Consider the following 17,849-nt stretch of genomic DNA (forward strand, 5'->3'; position numbering starts at 1 on the left):
GACTATGATTTTTTTCTTGTAATCAAAACATAAGCGAATGTATATTTTTGGCTGAGGGTGGTTAGAGGAGATGCAGGGATACCCCTCCAACATTTTTGCTGAACAACAATATTTACTATTTTCCGGCTGTCAGTTTTCCCTTATAATTAGGGATGTCAACGAATAGTCGACTATTCGACTGTCAGTCGAATGGACCGACGATCGAATAATGAAACAACATTCGAATATTTAATAAATGCAAAAAAAGGAGGTGTAAAAGAATTCTCAACTCAAAATTGTAAAGCGTCATTCCTAAAACCATTATTGTATCCGTTCTCTGATGAATAAGAGCTTAAACACAGTCACAGTATATAAATAAGTTTCCACGTTGTAAACATAGAAAGTACGTCAGTAATTACATACCGGGATAATTATTTCTCAATTACTGACCTTTTTGTTATTGTAGTAAATTATGCAGCGCTTTACTGGACTTTGAAAATTATTAATTGGACTTGTACCAATTATAAATTTATTTATTACCTCTAACAATGTTTAAATTATGCTATAGAACCACAGCACAACCGTGAAGTTTTAAAACTTCGATAATTATTAAAACAATAATCTCCTCCCCTTTTCCAATTTATTTTAAATTAGCTTTAAAAACACTATGCTGACAATTCTCTAAGAGTAATAGATCAATTTATGAATGTGATTTACGAAAACTCATACATTTTGGAGAATCAATTGCTGGTGTAAATCTATTTCATTTCTACGTCTTCTCTAAACTTAAGGATCATCTGAATATTGGTGTGTAACACATTTAGTATCTAGGCATTTAATGTTACTTTTTACGTTAATTTACGAAAAGGGTTTTTGATTTTTAAAAAGGCTATCGATGAGATTTTTTTTCAAAAAATGCTCCGAATAGTCGACTATCATTCGAATAATGCAATCGAATGTTCGACTAAGGAAAATAAATATTTTGACATCCCTACTAATAATACTCCTTCCTTTCAAAATCTATCCTATAAAAAAGACTGGCATTATATCTTCTTTCATGGCAACTAAAATAGATAAAAATTTCAATTTTATACGACTGATAAGGTTTATTTACATTTTAATTCTGCTTCTCTCTTGTATTTGGCCAGGACTTAATTAAATGCAAACAAGTAATGAGCTATATTATTTTCTCAGTGAATCATATAATAAAACAATTATTGCTGGGTTTTTTTCGTTCAATACAATGATTTAGCCATCTTCGAAGTACAATATTTACCTCACCCTTCGGGCTCGGTGAATATTGTACTCCTCAGATGGCTAAATCATTGTATTGACCTCAAAAAACAGCAATAATTGTATAATAACTAGAGCAAAGCTCGTTGCAAAGCAACGAGAAGGTCTTCCGTCCTGTTTTGACCGGAAGTGACGTCAGCAAAAAGAAAGCAATGAGCTTAGTCGTCTCCAGTCACTTTATAATTTCAATTTTGCATCAAAACCTTAAATAATAAGCTATTTTTGGCTACTTCCGGTTTGACCAGAAGTGATGTCGATGGACAGAAAATTAAGTTTTGTGCTTCTTGTGATATATGTTACCCAAAAACTTGTCAAGAACAGCAAAAATATGCATTTTCTGACTACTTCCGGTTTGACCGGAAGTGACGTCGCCGGACGCATTTTGACGACTTCATTAGATTAAGCTTGACATTTTGAACAACATTGCTTCTTGGATGTATAACAAATTCTCAATACTTTTTGAGATATCTGGAAAAAACTTTTGGCCCCTCTAGATCCCTTAATTTAGGGGTCAGCCCTTTTTTCGAGATATCATTCAAAAGATCTTGTAATTCTGCACAAATTTTGTTCTATATGTTTTAACAAAATATTTTTAGTTTAGAAGATAAAAAGCAAAATATGTGTAAATTTTCGCTCTTTTAGGCATTCTAATTTTTGACCCCTATATAGCACCATCTTGAATAGAGAAATCGAAAAACAAAAACCACTATGCACAACTTCAATCCTTTTATTATCTAAAATCAGTAGAATTTTTGCTCCAGCTTTAGCCGTCTCTGAGCCTTTGTCTGGAAACGAAAGCCTATAAATTTTCGTTTAAAGGGAAATAACTCAAAACCGGAAGTGACTTTTTGAAATTTTAGATAACATTTTGATAGAGTTTAGTAACGTCTATCAACTCTGAAAATTTGAGCAAAATCCATCGAGAAATGAGTGAAATATGAGGCCTCAAAGTTGGCGTCTAGGAAAAGGAAAAAAAAAAGAATAATAAGAATAATCTTAATCATCAGAATCAGTAGAAGGTCTTCCGTTGGAAACGGAAGACCTTAATAATGTCTGGAACATGAAAGTGTACAGGTAAAATCACTGATCTAAAATGCACATATTCACAACATACAAACATGTAATGACAATATAAATTTACATTCAAACATAACCATTTTTCTGATATACACCTGTATAGTTGAAGCCAATTTTATCGCACACAACACCTATCAGTACACTTGTGTAGCTCCAAGTGATGCTGATCCAGTTTACAACGAGTAGACTTGTTCTCCTTGTGAATGTCAAACAGGGTATATTTATCTCAGTGAAGCAAGTTTCTGCCATTGCCGGGAATCGTGAACTGACAAGCATTTTGTTGAGTGATTTAAGTAATTTGTTTACTTATAAAACACATTATAAAACACATGGGTTGCCCTATTGAACATATTCTTTCTTTTACATTATGATTTGCTAGAATGTTGACAGTTTGATTCATGTGTAAGAGTCACTTAAATTTTCCCTCTATCTGTCGTTTAATCGTCTCCCTTTCTTTAATGGCTTTCCAAGCAGAATCCCTCTCCTTCTTGGTGGGTGTTTTCTTCTTCTGTCTGGTTGCTTGAACTTTTCTGTATGCTTCCAGTACCTGCAAAAAAAATTCCATTCATAGCATGACTCTAAAAAGAAACACAAATGTGAATCACTTCTATCATTTATACATGTATGTTACATGTATCTCTCTGCTTAGTTTTTTTTGATGTAGAAGGTGACAACCAAATTTTCAGAGAATATTTGATTAACTGATCAAATTCCATTATAAAGAAATATTCTCTTTATGTTATCAGAGCTGAACATTATCTTACTTCACCAAAATCTGTAACAATACCTCAGCGTCAGCAGTGGCCAGCTTCTTTTTCAGCTCCTGTTTTTTCATCTCGTCTTTAGCCTTATCCAGCAGGGTCTTGGTGACTGACACCACGTACTGACTGACCGCCTTAAGCTCCTGCTGTTTTTGTCGGAGTTCCGTCAGAATTTCATCATCTGGATTATCATCTACCTTATCATCACAATCAATTATTCCTGTGTAAACAAAACATACAACAGTTTAGTTTATGTCATTTTCTCATTAATTTTTTATATATATTGTGTGCTAACTTTGATTGCTATGCATACTTCAAAGTTATAAGCAACTGGACAAGGAGATGTAGGGATTTTGTAGGAAAATCAATTGTTAAATCAATAAAATTGAATTTTAAACTAAATTGTACTGTTTGTTTAATGGAGATTAAGAGATGTTTTTCTACAAATTCAAAGAAATGTTCTGTAGCAATATTGCCAAGACATGTTAAGTTACCAATAATTAGCTGCTATATTTTACCTTGTTCCTCTAGCTCCTTTCTAATTCTTTTCTCTAGGTGGGCGGGGTTACCAATATTTAGCTGCTTTGCCAGAACTCTGGGTGAAATGGCAGGTGCTTCCTCAGGAGATTCTGTTAAATAGCAAAATTAATAAGAATTTGGAACATACATAACACTAGCGAGAAGACTTTTAATAGTAAACAGTTTTCAAGCCATTAGTTTGATCAACCTATACAGTTACCCTCCATTTTTTTAAACTGCGTACAACATCGAAAGAAAATGTCTAATCTACGGATGTTTTTTTTAAATGATGACTGATATCTGTATCACCTTTTCCTCCTGTGATTTCATTCATGGTGTCATCCATGGGGGTCATAATGTTCTCCTCAATCAGGGCTGACACCAGCCTCTGGGTCAGGGGCCCAAATGGGGACTCCTCCATGTTACTGAAAATTTACACAAATTAAATAGTGGTAGCAAAGCTCGACATCTTTCCATTTCAAACTTAAAACAAAGACGCAATATGGTAAATCAATGTAGTTTTATACAGGTGGACTGTGAAGTGCACAAATGCTATAAATTTCAAACACAGTGACCTAGAACACATGAAATTTTCAAATAAGAGTCATATTTTACAACCCAGCTATTTTTTGCCACCTTAAGATGTCTCAAGTGAATGAATTGAATATAACAAAGTTAATTTGAACAAAATAAAATAAATTCACCCAATTTGTCCCCAAACCTACATTTATCCACTCTACTAACAATTATGTTGGATACGTACATGATTGAATTATAACAGATTTTGTATATTGTAATTACCTCTGCTCTGCCTTCTTCAGTAATGTTGTTGCATCATTGGAGTTACTTAGGCTGTTGTTGTTGTTGTTATTCTGCCCTCTCCTCTTGTCATTTATCTTAGACCCTGTGTTCAAAGAAACAAACACTATGAAAAAAGTGTAACCCCCCTCAAATTCCACTTTAAAATGTGTAAAATAGGCTGTTGTTTAAATCTGTGTTTGTGAAAGGAAAATAGAAACCCATGGGCAATAACTCTGAACTAAGTCATGCTGGACTGGGGAAGCTACTAACGTTCATCATACAGAGACAACAGTGACCCCCTTTGCCATATTACCACTCCTCCATCTCTGCCTGAAAGATGGACAGACAAACAGTAAAGGACCCACTTATCTCCTTTTCACCTCTAAGAGGTCCTCCTGTTTTGTATGATTGGCTGATAGATTAAAAGATGAAAGATTGACAGACAAACACACAGACAGATAGTAAGAGACTTAACATCTTTCTATTCCTTCGATAGGTCCTCCTCTGAAGGACAGACAGACAGACAGACAAAAGACTTACAATCTCTCTGTTCCTTCAATAACTCCTCCTCTGTCAAACAGACAGACACATTGACAGACGGTAGGAGACTTACCATCTCTCTGTTCCTCCAATAAGTCCTCCTCTGTCAAACGGACAGACACATTGACAGACAGTAGGAGACTTACCATCTCTCTGTTCCTCCAATAAATCCTCCTCTGTCAAACAGACAGACACATTGACAGACGGTAGGAGACTTACCATCTCTCTGTTCCTCCAATAAGTCCTCCTCTGTCAAACAGACAGACACATTAACAGACGGTAGGAGACTTACCATCTCTCTGTTCCTCCAATAAGTCCTCCTCTGTCAAACAGACAGACACATTGACAGACGGTAGGAGACTTACCATCTCTCTGTTCCTCCAATAAGTCCTCCTCTGACAGACAGACAGACAGACGGTAGGAGACTTACCATCTCTCTGTTCCTCCAATAAGTCCTCCTCTGACAGACAGACAGACAGCTAGACAGACAGTAGGAGACTTACCATCTCTCTGCTCCTCCAATAAGTCCTCCTCTGACAGACAGACAGACACATTGACAGACAGAAGGAGACTTACCATCTCTCTGCTCCTCCAATAAGTCCTCCTCTGACAGACAGACAGACACATTGACAGACGGTAGGAGACTTACCATCTCTCTGTTCCTCCAATAAGTCCTCCTCTGCCCATTTCTCTGCATAATGCTTTCCAAGAGGAGGAACTCTGAAATAATCTGCCTCCTCGTCGTGACTGGTAAGGATGTCCTCTAAGACTTTGATGTCCTCATTCGTTATTTCTGCACAGTATGGCTCAACTGAGGACCAGAATCGATTCACTGCATCATTCTTTGGTAGCCGAGGTAGATCTAATGGAGAATCCGCTGAAAAGTCTAATTCCTGGGCTTTTGTCTACAAATTTGACACAAAGTTAAACACAACAAAAACTATTTTAATGTCAAACAAGATGTGTTTGTGAAACACTATGTGCCCGGCGGCAACAAAGTTCGGAAAAGCTAATTTCAGCATATAGGTCACAGTCAAGGTCGCAAGGTCATTGACCTTGGTGTCATTTGAAAGAACTTTATTATTTGAGTAAGCATATGAAATATGAAGTCCCTATCTCTTATGGTTCAAAAGTTATGGCAAAAAGTCAAAAAAACTATTTTTAGCATATAGGTCACAGTCAAGGTTACAAGGTCATTGACCATGATGTCATTTAAAAGAGCATTATTAGTGGAGTATGCAAAACAAATATGAAGTCTCTATCTCTTATGATTCAAAAGTTATGGCGAAGCTTAAAGTTGACAACAGACAGACAAACAGATAAACAGACAGGACAAAAACAATATACGCCCTGGATCTATCGATCCGGGTGCATGAAAACAATATTTTCAAAGTCGTTAAATCTTAAAAGCTTTCTAAAATTATTCCTTCGCTGAAGTAAAAGAGTTAAATCCATCAGAGAGTTTTGCTTTATACTTTATACTTTACACATATTTCACACATTTTCATCATCAGTGATTTGTTCCAGCTCACCTGAGCAATTTTACTCTTGGGTCGTCCCGGACCAGGGGGTGTAGGGTGAGAGCCTTTACCACTCTCTGAGCTTTTAAATTTCTTATTTGGTTTGTCTTCAATTACTTTGCCTCTTTTGCCAGAAACAGGAGCTTCAGACTGAAAATGTTACATTTTCAAAATAAACCGTATCTTTTTAGAATCAAACTACATAAACTTAAACTTAAGACTAAATTTCAGAAGGTCTCATTGCATCATTTGTCAATATTATATCAAAATCAAAAGATCTGGGAAAATAGATGAGCATAATACTATAGATATATTTTTTTCCATGTAGAAATAAAAATTTTAAAATTCATTTCCATATTACAAAAACTATTATGAGACCTAAAAACAAATACATTCATAGGTAAACAGAAAACTTCTTCAGATACTTAAAATAAAAACATTGGGATACCTTGCCAGCCTTAAACCCCTTGATATCTTTCTTGTCAGCCCAGTTCACTAGAATTTGTTTCTCGTTTTCCAGCTGTTTCAGTCTTAGCCCTGCTGCTGCTAACAGAGTTTCTAGGTCTGACTGGATGGAGTCCAACTCCTCCACTCCGATACCATCCTCCTCAGACCGAGTCAGAACTACAACAGAATAACACTAACATTGTCAGAACTACAACAAAATAGCACTAACAATATCAGAACTACAACAAAATAACACTAAAAATGTATAAAAGAGTATGACACAATCAAAAAAGAGAGTATCTGTCCCTAATCCAAACACAAAAATCCTATTTTGTGATGGTGGTGGTGGTCGTGGTGGTGGGGGTTAGGATCAAACTTATTTTAATATAATTTTTTCAAACACAAACACTTACCCTTCTTTTACTATACATGTACACTGCAACCTGTCTGTTGAAAGTGGGAGATGGGGCTAAACGTATACCCCAGTGCGCAATGCCTATCTTATGTCTAATTGTCTATCTTTGCAAAAAAAGTGGGATAAGGGTTCTAAGCCCTCCTAGCCCCTAGGTTCCGACGCCTATGCATTGGTTGCAGATCATACAATACTGCATCACTAGAAACAGTGAAAACAGACAAGCAGTCTCATTCTATCCCTTGCAATGTATAAAGAAAACAGTCTTTTTAACTGTGGTATAGAAGAGAAATACCTGAATATCTTATTGTGGGTTTAGAAGAGAAGTCTTTCATAACTAATTTTTGTAGGTATAAAAGAAAACTCTTTAACTTAAAACTTGCTTTGGTAATAAACAAAAATCTTGATTTCTTACAATTGGTATAGAGGAGAAATCCTGCACTCTTAGTGTTTACCTGTAATATGGGGATGGAACAGGAAATTCTACACTTCAGGAACTGGGATAATAAATAAGAAGAATAATCTAACATTCTAGTGCTTACTGTGTGTGTATTTGGGACATTGGGTGACATGGCCCACTAGTTTTAGTACTTACTGTGTGTGTATTTGGGACATTGGGTGAGATGGTCCACTGGTCTTAGTACTTACTGTGTGTGTATTTGGGACATTGGGTGACATGGTCCACTAGTTTTAGTACTTACTGTGTGTGTATTTTGGACATTGGGTGGCATGGTCCACTGGTTTTAGTACTTACTGTGTGTGTATTTGGGACATTGGGTAACATGGTCCACTAGTTTTAGTACTTACTATGTGTGTATTTTGGACATTGGGTAACATGGTCCACTGGTTCTAGGTCAGGGAACTGCAGAGGACAGTCTTTGTCATTAGCAGTTTTCCCCTTTCCCTTCATCTTCTACTTTGTGTCTAAACAGAGAAAAACTTGAAAATTACGTAACACAAATCTTTAATGGCATATTGGGTTGTATAGATAGAACGTTCTATCTTTAACAGGTTGGGACCAATCGCCCAAATGGGATATAATAGTCCATTTGGGATATAATATCCCAGTTTTTTTATTTTGGCAATCAATATCATAAATCCGCATCAAAACACTTAAAAAGGAATAACTTTTGGTAAGCAAGTTTTTCTGCAACCCTACCATTTGTAGGATTGATCCCCAAGAAGTTAAGGAACTTCCGAGGGATCAATCTCCTAAACATTGCGCATACAGGAAAACTTGTCAACCAAAAATTATTCCTTTTTAAGTGTCCTGTTGCGGATTTATGATACTTATAGCCAAAATAAAATTTTTCAATTTTTGCACTGTAAAATCTTTATAGCCCATTTGGGATATTATATCCCAAACGGACTATTATATCCCATTTGGGCGATTGGTCCCAACCTGTTTAAAATGATATTGTTCTATGGACCCGGTTTAGGGCTTGTACCGAGACACAGTTAGATTATTCTAACTAATTGGGTTGTAGAAATACTTCATTATATAAATGTGTTTTACCAGTAAAATCCATAAAAATCATTCAATGTTTTTTTTTTCTTATAGCGAGCGCAGCAAGCGAAGTGACGCTCGTAACTGAATTAACGAACGCTTTTAAGAGAAAATTCAGAACACATTCATTCTTTAGAATTTTTTGCCACGGTAATTTTGCAATGCATCACTTAAGCAAAGCTATTCTCGGATAATGACGGCAAATGTTCAACAAAAAGTTTACTCGCCTTGATTAAATGGATACATAAAAAAATTGTAAACGTAACTTTTTTCATTAACTTTCAGCACTGTTCATTTTTTTTTTTGGTATTTGTAACTTACATTGACGTCATGTGACGTCAGAAATACGCATTATGTACGTGGTTTGACGAGTAAAATCTAAATTAAAACAATAGAAGAGTTTGCGCTCGCTCTAACGGTTGCACCGTCAACATATTATTAAAATAAGTAATTTAAACTATCCACAATAATTGTGTATATGTTTACATTTATTTGCAGCACAACTTCCACAGATTTAACACATTTCAATCATTGATGCATGTAATAGAGAGAGTGATACTATTGACGTGATATTATGTATATTAAAGTTGTATTATTATGCATAATATAGTTGTATCGCAATTTTCACTTAACAAACCTTTCTCATATTGATATTGTGTGCTTCACTTTTCACTTGATCACACAAATGTTTGTTTCCAGGTACAAATGCAACAACAAATCATGCATACTTTTAACACAGATTGAAAATTGTCCAATGGGAACGCTTGTACTAGCGAGATCCAATCACTTCTCGTTTTATAAATTCATTTCGGCTCAACAGCCAACATGGCTGTTCTTGATAGACTGGAAAGAAAAATTACAATATTTGCGATTCAGACTCGTTGTATTTTACTTTTTCTACAGGTATTTTCATATTTTAGCGTTTTTTTTTTTTTTTTTTTTTTTTTTTTTTTTTAAAAAAAAAAAACTTTTTCCTACATTTTCATTACACATAGTGAAACTGGTGGATGCATGTGGTTAAGGTGGTTGGTTTCTGTTATCAAAATTATATTGAGAAATTTTTGTGAAGTATACTTTTAGAATCTACACACATAACTTTAAAAAAAATTAAAACGAAAAATGTCAGTGTGCTTCTTTTAACACTATAGAACAATTAATATGACCTTTTTACACTGTAAGTAAGTCTAACAGTATAATCAATTTTTAAAAGTTTTTCCTTAGATATTTTTTATCTTAGTAAATGAATTATTGAATCAAACAGTCTTCTTTTTTTCCATCTCAAAATGTCAATTCAAAATTTTGTCAAGAAAAACAGTTTTCGGTATGGAATTTAATCATGGGGTTTTAGTTGAATATAGTTTAATTAGCATTATAGAATCCAAAATTATTGTAATTAAAGAACTAAAACATGTAAAAAAATTTTAAATAGAGGTCTCAACAAAAATCTCCTGAAAAGCTGAGGAGCGAACCTCATTAAATGCCAAGAAAACAAGAGCTTGATTTTTTTGTAATGCTATTGCAACTCAAGTAAAAATATGATCTGTATATGTTTTTAAACTTGCCTTCATGTGTTTTAGATAAAAGTTTTTTAATATATGATTTTACATGGATTTCATCTCTGAGTCTGTTCTCCATACTTCATTGTTTAAAATTACTAATTTACCCTGAATTTTGACATTGCAAGCACACAACATAATAAAAAACAAGTCTGATCTGATTTGCACTTTGGAATAGACCCTTTTCCTATGACATATTTTGTCTAGGAGTTATTCCCCTTAGCCACCATTTTGTAGGGCAACATTCCCAGATCCCTTCATTATTCAACCAAGTTCAATTTGTTATACTGGTTACTGGGGTAAAGATAATGCTATTTTTCTTATGATTATACGTTTGTTAAAGCCTCAATTAATTCATGATTATAAGGTTGTGAATATTTTTCCCCATAAATTTCTTGCATGCATGTTTAAAATTAGTTGCTCAAAGAGGTAAATTCACTACTTTGCCCTACAAGATGGTGACTTAGGGGAATAACTCCTAGGCAAAATATGTCAAAGGAAAAGGGTTTATAGCTATCTAAACAGCAGCTACTTGGGTAAAAATTGATCTTGGATTGAACCTGTTTAAAGAAAGAATAGACATGTAGTGGAAAGATCATGATAAAGTAGTTAGCATGGTTAGTGTCATCAGCATATCCTTACATTGATTGATTTATACATATTCTGGAATTGTTCTTGAAAAATTTGCATAATGTACTGATATACTTTTGTGTTCAATTTGTAAAAAAAAATCTAGAAGTAGATATAGAGATGAAGTAAAATATCAATATTGATTATTCCCTTTTAATTTTAGATTGTGTTTAATACTTTATTTCCTGACCACGATGCAGATGTTTTCAATCCTCCAACAAACTCTGTTGTTGTAAGTGGAGCTGTGGACAAAATTGCTGAAAGAGCATTAAGTGGACTTAATCGCTGGGATGCAGTGTATTTCATGCACATAGCAGAGCATGGCTATATTTATCAAAACAGTCTAGCATTTTTCCCTTTGTTTCCTTTTTTAGTCAGAGTCACTGCAAATACCCTGTTTTATCCTTTGCAGTTTTTATTAATTTACAGAAATGTATTAATGATTTCAGCATTATTTTGCAATGTGTTTCTGTTTATACTAACAGTGAAATTATTATTTAGACTTGGTTGTAATGTTTTAGGAAACACATATATAGCATACAAAGCTTGCCTCTTGTTTTGTATAAACCCAGCCAGCATATTTATGATAGCTTCTTATTCTGAAATTTCATACTTTTTCTTTGTGGTAAATGGACTTGTAAATTTTGAAAGCAGTAGTAAGATATCAAGTGTCTTCTGGTTTGCTTTAGGCACACTAGCTAGATCTAATGGCTTGATGAACTTTGGGTTTATACTTTATGAGAGTTTTATTTTCTTGATAAAAAATCTTAAGACTTTCATATCAGGTTTTTCTAAAGAGGATAGCAAAAATATTTCCCTGTCTTTTAGATTTTTTTCCTATTTAAATATTGCTCTTGTGCAGTTGATATATTTGTTAATTCTCATATCTTTGTTCATTGTGCCATTTATTTTATATCAAACCTATTACATCAATGCAATGTTTTGTAAAACCGATAGCAGCAAGTTGTTAGACATTCCTGACTTTTTGATTGTGTATGGGCAAGAAAGAGACTATCATATTATAGGAGAAAATATACCTCCCTGGTGTAACTCCTCCATCTCTTTATCTTATGGTTATGTGCAGAGTTCTCATTGGGGGGTAGGGTTTATGAAATATTATGAATTTAAACAAATTCCAAATTTCTTACTCGCCATGCCAGTGACTTTACTTAGCATTGGTTGTGTGTTGTCATATTACAAATGGAACAAGAGGACATGCCACACTCTTGGAATTGAGACAGAAATATCAGATTTTAAAAAAAGTGATGAAGGAGGCAGATGTGTTTGGAATAATCACCGAATTCTTCCTTATGTCGGCCATATTCTGGTGTTGACAGTGTTTGGGTGGATATTTGTTCATATTCAGGTATTACAACAATGCATAATTGTGATAGTAAGAGTTACTTACTTTGATATGTTCAATGCCCAAAATAATATTTTTTTTGCATCAGAGAAGAAAGTTGAAGTTAATCATATATCATGGCATGTAACAATTTTAATATTGAACATATTAACCAATTTCAATCAATTAAATCTTCATAGATTTGATTCTTATTATATGAACTTCATATTAAATATAATACTAAAATAGTCAGTCACTGTTTAAAATCATTTATATAAAATGTAAATAACATGCTGTTAAGCTATTTTTAGATACTTATGTTTAAAATGATTTTCCAGATATATATACCTGTTACTGTTCTTTTGGTTAGGTGCTGACAAGACTGCTGTTTTCGGCCTCGCCCGTTCTGTACTGGTTCTCGGCCTACTGTACAACAGGGGAGACTCAGACCAAGGTTCCCGTCAGGAACAAGTATGACGTCATGAAAAAATCCGAGGACATTTCTAACGTGGAGAGAGTAGAGAATCTCCAGCACTCAGTGAAAAATATCATCACAGACCAGATCATGAATTTCAGCCAGCAAACATTTGTTACTAAATTAATTTTGGCTTATTTTCTGATTTATTTTGTTGTTGGCACTTTTATGTATTGTAACTTTCTACCTTGGACATGATGCCCATATTCTTTGTTCATTTTTTAATTGTTTAGAAATATTGTTATATATAACTTTGTACCAAAACAAACGGGGCATTTTCCTTACACTTTTTTTTCTTGTTGTTGAAGCTGTTTCTTATACATATATTGGTATCTCATTTGATGATTTGTGTTATAATATGGGTATCTTCTAAAATCATTTAATATGAGTGCAACAATAACTTAAACTGCCATGGTGTGTTTATATAAAGATATATCATAATATTTCCCTATTTTGTTATTTTTTAATGAAAAAGTTGGACAAAGCAATGGCAGATCCAGGTAGGAGCTCATGAACATCTAGGTAGTGAAACAGAGGAACGTATACAGGCAAGATGTATAGATTGAATCATATTATGTGAAATTCAAAGGCAGATCCAGCTGGAACCCCCCCCCCCCTCCCTTCGTCTCAAAATTTCTGGATCCGCCACTGAAATTCACATTGTTATCATTGCCTTGTGTAGTGATGTCTAGAGATAGGTCTAGGTAAGGTCGAGTTGATCATATAATGGAAATGTTGTACATGTATATGATATCACAAAAAACTTCATCTGTTCTCCAGGACATCTAGCTGCCAGGAACACAGAAATAGTGCCCTCTAGTCATCTCATGAAATATAAGTCCCTTACAGATTCAACTTTGGGCCACAGATTTGGACTAAGAAGATGCTTACTCCTCCATGGCATCTGATCCCACCTCTGATATATTTAGAGGTTTCAATGTATGATGTTTTAATGGTCTTTTGAGGTGTTTAAGCAGCTTAAGTACTAGGACTAAATTCCAAATCCAAAATCTTCATTGCACATTCAAGAGCCCAACAAGGTCTTTATGCATCAAGTCCATAATCTTCATTGCACATTCAAGAGCCCAATAAGGTCTTCATGTATCAAGTCCATAATAACTGAGAAAAACATGTTGTGTGAAGAAGGGAGGGCATATTGCTTTTTATGCGCCCCTTCCATTCATTTTCTTCACAACCGTTGCACATAATGAAATGAAATTTGGTATACAGATACATGAGATGAATATCTAGGTCAAATTCTGTTTTGGGTATGATTGCGCCATTTTTGACAGAGTTATGCCCCTTGGACTTGGAAAAATTCCAATTATTTGCAGTTTCTGTTCATTTTCATAGAAACCGTTGCACATACTGAAATGAAATTTAGTATACACATTTATCAGATAAATATCTAGGTCAAGTTTTGTTTTGGATATGAACGCATCATTTTTGACAGAGTTATGCCCTTTTACAGAGGGAGGGGGGCATAAGTGTTTTACGAACATCTTATATCTATCATGACTTAAACAGAATTTTACCAATACCCCTGATTATGCCCCCTTCAAAGACAGGAGGGCATATTGCTTTGCTGCTGTCTGTTGGTCAGTCAGTCTGTCTGTCGGTCCACTTAGTTTCTTTTCATTTTCATCTCAACAGTTGCACATACTCAAATGAAATTTTGTATACATATTTATCATAAGAATATCAGAATCTTGGTCAAGTTCTTTCTTGGGTATGATAGAGACATTTTTGACAAAGTTATGCCCCTTGGACTTAGAAAAATTTCAATTAGCCGTTTCCATTCATTTTCTTCACTGAGGCTGCACATACTGAAATGAAATTGGGTAATTAAACAGATTTATAAGAATATCTAGGGGAATTTCTGTTTTTGGTACAATCGAGCCATTTCTGACAGAGTTGTGCCCCTATGACTTAGAAAAATTCCAATTATTTGAGGAGGGGGGCAGTAGTGTTTTACAAGTATCTCTTGCTTAATTAGTCATAATTGCTCATAGATCATAGATCATCTTAATCTAAAGGTCACCAATAGTGAATAGATAAGTCCTTACTGCTCAATGCCCCCAATTCTGAGTATAAGTAAAAATTGCAACTCTCTACCGGCAAGTAGTGGTATCTCCATACCAGTGAAAAATTTTCAAGAGGAATGTTAAACAGCAACACAAGACTTTGGTATATCTAACATCAGTACCTCACTGGCAAATAAATCTTAAATAGGATATGATGTTTTCATAATTGTGAGTATATTTAAACCTAAATTTCTTGAATCCTTGTTAAGTTATTCCAAGTTTTTTCCCCGTTAGGCATCTATCCTTAAATCAAAAAACAGTATTTCTATTTAGAACCAGAAGTCTCTGTCGAGACTGAAGCTCTACTGGTTTGTACTTATAATAAAGAAAGAGAAAAGTAGCAGTTGGGATATAAAACTTTACAAAAGCAATAAATAGAATAATGACAAATAACGATACACAGAATTATGTATCTTAGTGTGGTCTACTTGTGTGCCAAGTTATATTGAAATCAGACCAAAACTGTAGGAGGAGTAGCATTTTAAATGTATTTCAAAGAAATTTCTTTTTTAAGTAACAACAGCAACACCGTTCATTGAAACAAAAACCTATATACAGAATTATGTATCTTAGTGTAGTCTACTTGTGTGCCAAGTTATATTGAAATCAGACCAAAACTGTACAAGGAGTAGCATTTTGAATGTTTTTCACAGAAATTTCTACTTTTAGTAACAACAGCAACACCGTTCTTTAAAATCAAAAACCAATACAAAGAATTATGTATCTTAGTGTAGTCTACTTGTGTGCCAAGTTATATTGAAATCAGACCAAAACTGTAGGAAGAGTAGCATTTTAAATGATTTTCACAAATCTATTTTTAGTAACAACGGCAACACCGTTCATCGAAATCAAAAACCGATAAATAAAATTATGTATCTTTGTGTAGTCTACTTGTATGCCAAGTTATATTGAAATCAGATTAAAATTGTAGGAGGAGTAGCATTTTGAATGATTTTCACAAATTTTTTAAATTTTTAGTAACAACGGCAACACCGTTCATTGAAATCAAAAACTGATATACTGAATTATGTATCTTTGTGTAGTCTACTTGTATGCCAAGTTATATTAAAATCAGATTAAAACTGTAGGAGGAGTAGCATTTTGAATGATTTTCACAAATTTTTCTATTTTTAGTAACAACGGCAACACCGTTAATCAAAATCAAAAACCAATACACAGAATTATGTATCTTTGTGTAGTCTACTTGTGTGCTAAGTTATACTGAAATCAGATTAAAACTGTAGGAGGAGTAGCATTTTGAATGATTTTCACAAATTTTTCTATTTTTAGTAACAACGGCAACAACGTTCATCGAAATCAAAAAGCGACACACAGAATTATGTATCTTAGTGTAGTCTACTTGTATGCCAAGTTATATTGAAATCAGATTAAAACTGTAGGAGGAGTAGCATTTTGAATGATTTTCACAAATTTTTCTATTTTTAGTAACAACGGCAACACCGTTCATCGAAATCAAAAAGCGATACACAGAATTATGTATCTTAGTATAGTCTACTTGTGTGCCAAGTTATACTGAAATCTGACCAAAACTGTAGGAGGAGTGGCATTTTGAATGATTTTCACAAAAAATTCTATTTTTAGTAACAACGGCAACACCGTTCATCGAAATCAAAAAGCGATACACAGAATTACGTATCTTAGTGTAGTCTACTTGTGTGCCAAGTTATATTGAAATCAGACCAAAACTGTAGGAGGAGTAGCATTTTGAAAAATTGTTTACAGACGGACAGAAAAAGACAGACAGACGGACGGACGACGGACGCATTACTATCGCATAAGCTCTTCTGGTCTCTGACCAGTAGAGCTAAAAAACTAGAACTGTCCAAATGGGACAAAATACCCCCCGCTGGGTTTTTCAGAAGTAAGTTTTTCCATAATAAAGAGAATTATGAAATTTTTCTTCCAGTGACCTTGAAGTTCCCCAAATGACCTTGGTTCAAGGTCATGACACACCCTTGGGTCATGGGCAATCTTTGTGTGAAATGAAAACCTACCAACTTTATCCATAAGAAAGATATGGACCGGATACGAATTATGAAATTTTTCTTCCAGTGACCTTGAACTTCCCCAAATGACCTTTGGTCAAGGTCATGACACACCCTTGGGTCATGGGCAATCTTTGCATGAAATGAGAACCTACCAACTTTATCAATAAAAAGGATGTGGACCGGACAGGAATTATGAAATTTTCTTCCAGTGACCTTGGAGTTCCCCAAATGACCTTGGGTCAAGGTCATGACACACCCTTGGGTCATGGGCAATCTTTGTGTGAAATGAGAACCTACCAAGTTTATCCATAAGAAAGATATGGACCGGACAGGAATTATGAAATTTTTCTTCCAGTGACCTTGAAGTTCCCCAAATGACTTTGGGTTAAGGTCAGACACACCCTTAGGTCATGGGCAATCTTTGTGTGGAGTAAATTCTAATGTCCCTCCGTTAGCAAAGATCACAGTCAAGGTCACACGTTTGCACAGACAGACGGACAGACAGGCAGCTAGACAGACAGACAAGGTGATTCCTATATACCCCTCCAAACTTCGTTTGCGGGGGGTATAAAAATACGAAGCAAAAGGGGAAAAAAAAACATTATGAGAACAATTGTAGAATTTCTCATCATCATTTGAGTTTCTCAGTCCCTCGCAATGTTAAAAGTTAACTACTATCTTTCAAGCTTTTGGTACATCACCAAATAAGGGTATCTATCCTGTGAGAGTACTAGTAATGTGCATTACAAAGATTTATACTGTTGATTTCTAATGTTTGTTTTCAAATTTCAAAACCTCAAAACCAATTTCTCCACAGAATCAGATGCTAAACATAGAAAAATTTGGAATGGACTTAATTACCATAAAAAATTTCTCAGTCCTATACTGAGTAGAGAT

General features: G+C 34.5%; 2 protein-coding genes across 2 annotated transcripts; one reads left to right on the plus strand and one right to left on the minus strand.

Moving 5' to 3' along the window:
• Positions 1–1,316: 1,316 nt before the first annotated feature.
• Positions 1,317–8,269, minus strand: LOC134239118 (transcriptional adapter 3-B-like). Its single transcript, XM_062721274.1, has 9 exons — positions 8,157–8,269; positions 6,939–7,114; positions 6,503–6,640; positions 5,620–5,875; positions 4,431–4,533; positions 3,939–4,054; positions 3,629–3,739; positions 3,137–3,330; positions 1,317–2,896 (listed from the first exon to the last, which is right to left on the minus strand). Exons 1-9 carry the CDS (start codon positions 8,257–8,259, stop codon positions 2,759–2,761), a joined length of 1,335 nt encoding a protein of 444 aa, XP_062577258.1. The 5' UTR covers positions 8,260–8,269; the 3' UTR covers positions 1,317–2,758.
• Positions 8,270–9,619: 1,350 nt separating this feature from the next.
• Positions 9,620–13,280, plus strand: LOC134239151 (GPI mannosyltransferase 2-like). The gene is made up of 3 exons (XM_062721313.1): positions 9,620–9,759; positions 11,206–12,408; positions 12,755–13,280. Exons 1-3 carry the CDS (start codon positions 9,682–9,684, stop codon positions 13,055–13,057), a joined length of 1,584 nt encoding a protein of 527 aa, XP_062577297.1. The 5' UTR covers positions 9,620–9,681; the 3' UTR covers positions 13,058–13,280.
• The last annotated feature ends 4,569 nt before the right edge of the window (positions 13,281–17,849 follow it).

This window comes from Saccostrea cucullata, unplaced genomic scaffold, assembly GCF_032062105.1.
Source record: "Saccostrea cucullata isolate Sc308-1 unplaced genomic scaffold, CSIRO_AGI_Scuc_v1 ctg457, whole genome shotgun sequence".
NCBI lineage: Eukaryota > Metazoa > Mollusca > Bivalvia > Ostreida > Ostreidae > Saccostrea > Saccostrea cuccullata.

What these genes read in the sequence shown, in the direction of transcription:
- LOC134239118 (XM_062721274.1), bottom strand. Translation starts at nt 8,259, where the DNA reads ATGAAGGGAAAGGGGAAAACTGCTAATGACAAAGACTGTCCTCTGCAG. An exon ending in AGGGGTTTAAGGCTGGCAAG is followed by an intron (nt 6,641 to 6,938) that starts GTATCCCAATGT and finishes TAACATTTTCAG; the next exon opens with TCTGAAGCTCCTGTTTCTGG. An exon ending in CTGAAGAAGGCAGAGCAGAG is followed by an intron (nt 4,055 to 4,430) that starts GTAATTACAATA and finishes GTAAATTTTCAG; the next exon opens with TAACATGGAGGAGTCCCCAT.
- LOC134239151 (XM_062721313.1), top strand. Translation starts at nt 9,682, where the DNA reads ATGGCTGTTCTTGATAGACTGGAAAGAAAAATTACAATATTTGCGATT. An exon ending in GTATTTTACTTTTTCTACAG is followed by an intron (nt 9,760 to 11,205) that starts GTATTTTCATAT and finishes TTTTAATTTTAG; the next exon opens with ATTGTGTTTAATACTTTATT. An exon ending in GGATATTTGTTCATATTCAG is followed by an intron (nt 12,409 to 12,754) that starts GTATTACAACAA and finishes TCTTTTGGTTAG; the next exon opens with GTGCTGACAAGACTGCTGTT.